The sequence below is a fragment of the Esox lucius genome, chromosome 7, assembly GCF_011004845.1.
Source record: "Esox lucius isolate fEsoLuc1 chromosome 7, fEsoLuc1.pri, whole genome shotgun sequence".
In the NCBI taxonomy this organism is placed as follows: Eukaryota; Metazoa; Chordata; class Actinopteri; order Esociformes; family Esocidae; genus Esox; species Esox lucius.
In genome coordinates this window covers 40,238,560-40,241,348 of record NC_047575.1, presented here as the reverse complement: position 1 = coordinate 40,241,348, position 2,789 = coordinate 40,238,560, and the positions used below count along the sequence as shown (strand labels likewise).

The following is a 2,789-nucleotide window of genomic DNA, read 5'->3' as shown; positions in this document are numbered from 1 at the left end:
ATGACGTTCAAGTCCTCTGATGCGACCCAATAAAAGTGTGGTTCAGATGGTGGAAAAGTGTCATACTCAGGTACGATCTGGCCTGGTCAGGAGAAGGTAATCTACTATGATCGTCAGTATGGAGACCATACAGAATAAGAACTATGATCAACTTTAAGGTGAACAGGATTTATTTTCTTATTATATGTTGTTCAAAAACCGTAATCGTGAGTGATTATCTTCAAGAAGAACTTTCATTAAGGACTTTGAAATTACAATTTGATTACTTATTTAACTTCAGCACAATATATTCAAGCTTCCTGCCTAACTTTTTGGTAGATTCTAAAGCAGATTTCTTTTGGATTGTCTTTAATCAAAATCATGTTCAAAATCTGATTATCTAATACACTGTTTAAAGAAGAGCTGTCAGTGTTGTGAGGCTGGCGGGGTTGCTTTTCAGACCACAGTTACTGTTAGAATGTCTTTAAATTTGGAGGAACCGATCATTTCTATGTGTTGTAAACACTAATGACATCTCAGTTCAACTCCTCCCTGGAGATAGTGTTTGTGCTGCATGGACTGAACTTGACGCAGACAAGCAGACACATCTATTTTGTATTTATTCTTATCCTGTACCTCTTCACCATTTTTATTAATTCAACACTGATCTTAACTATTGTTCTAGAGAAAATGTTACGTGACCCAATGTATTTATTCCTCTGTAATCTGTGTATTAATGGGATCATTGGTGCTTCATCTTTCTACCCAAAGATACTTTATGACATTTCATTTGACTCTCATGTGATAACATACATTGGCTGCTTGACCCAGATATATGTAATCTACTTCTATGTTTATTGTGAATTTACCAACTTAACAGTGATGGCTTATGACAGATATGTTGCCATCTGTAAGCCACTCCACTACCACTGTATTATGACTATTAGAAAAGTGTGGACACTGATTCTTCTAACATGGCTTTTCTCATTGATGGAAGTTACTATTGGAATAGTGCCAACAGTTAGGTTACCCCTCTGTGGTGTTGACATTGATAAACTCTACTGCTCAAACTGGGCAGTTGTGCAGCTCTCATGTGTTGACACGACTGGGAACAACATCTCTGGCTTTATTTTCATATGTTCTCAAGTCTTCCAAGCATTGCTTATTCTGATTTCCTATGTTAACATCATCAAAGCATCTTTACGTTCCCGGGAAGATAGGAGGAAGTTCATGCAGACCTGTCTGCCTCATATTATCACCCTGACCAATTTTCTCATGTCTCATCTCTTCGATGTGATGTATGCTCGTTATGGCAGCAACACCAGTCTATTGGCCCTAAGGAATATCATGTCTGTGGAGTTTCTAGTTGTTCCTCCTCTGGTAAATCCTATCATATATGGGATGAAACTCACACAGATCAAAAATCGAGTACAACAGATGTTTTACATTAAAGTTGCTGTAGTTAGATTGAGGTAATGCAGCAAGGCATTTCTGTGTATCAACGTGTGCTTTGACCATTTCTAAATATTAAAATCATGAAGTTTTATCCTTTGGTTTTGTCAGATTTTTTTGTCAAGAGATTCTTGTTTATTACAATGTTTTTTTTTTTTTAAACAAATATTATTTTTTACATAATGGAATCATAATTTCCTCAATGAAAATCAATTAGTGTATCAGTAAATTGAGCCACCTACCAAGAAAATGTACACAAAATGAATAACACAAACAATTATGCAGAACTCTTTCTGAATGTTTTAAGAGAGAAACCACATGATAAGTTCAACTGAATTGTTTTAAAATTGTTTTGTGTATGTATAGTGCTCAACAGAATTATTGCTACCTTAGGTAAATTTGGGCAGAAAAAAACTATGAAAATTATCAAACATATTTTATGATACATTTAATGAAAATAAAGATATAGAGATAGTAACAACTACAATTATTAGCAACCTAGGGAAATATGTACAAAAAAGCTGAGAAAAATTGCCAGCTAACACTCACATCAAACAATTGAGTGCATTTTTTTTTAAGATAAAAACAATCATGTAAGAATAATTATTAATAATTATTCAAAAACCTGTCACAATTATTGGCAAGGCCTTGTTAAATCGTTGAGGCTTTCCAGCACATTGCTTCGCTAAAAGTCTCATTTCTCTATGCCTCGTCTAGAGAGTGCTCAATGAGGGCTCCTGGTTGAAATAATTAATAGGAGATCAAATAATGATAACTGCAATACACTGTGTAATTCGTTGGGGAACCAAATGAAGAAACAGCGGTCAATGGAAACAAAACTCCCCAACGAATGGAGGGCTGGATTCAAACTTGCACCGAACATCTAAGTAAACAATTGAAATCACAGGCTGTTCCAACTTGTGTGAATTTCCTCACGGCAACTCATAATGTGATTCAGTAGTGTGTAGGCCCCCACGTGCCTGTATGCACTTCCGACAATGTCTGGGCATGCTCCTGATTGCTTTCTGACATAGTTCTGTATCGTGGACCAGCCACTGTAGCGGGAAAAGCAGCCCTTCCAGGCTAGAATGGACAGCTACAGCTCTACTATAGTTCCTCAAGCTACCTGGATCTTCTGAGTGACGGTATAGTCCTGTGTAACAGCATCCTGTTTACAGTTTGTGTGCTGCTTGCTGTTGTGTAATTGGCAATCTAACAAAAAAATGCCTTCACATTTTATAAACTATGCAACATTTTGTGTTGATGAGTTAACCAGCATGTTACAACCCTGTTTACAAAAAGGTTTGGATGCTGGGTAAAATGTAAATAAGAACAGAATGCAATGATCTGCAAATCAT

General features: G+C 36.3%; 1 protein-coding gene across 1 annotated transcript; it reads left to right on the top strand.

Moving 5' to 3' along the window:
- Positions 1 to 507: 507 nt before the first annotated feature.
- LOC105008652 (olfactory receptor 4S1-like) lies at positions 508 to 1,455 on the top strand. The gene has a single exon (XM_010867994.2). It carries the CDS (start codon positions 508 to 510, stop codon positions 1,453 to 1,455), a length of 948 nt encoding a protein of 315 aa, XP_010866296.2.
- Positions 1,456 to 2,789: the final 1,334 nt, after the last annotated feature.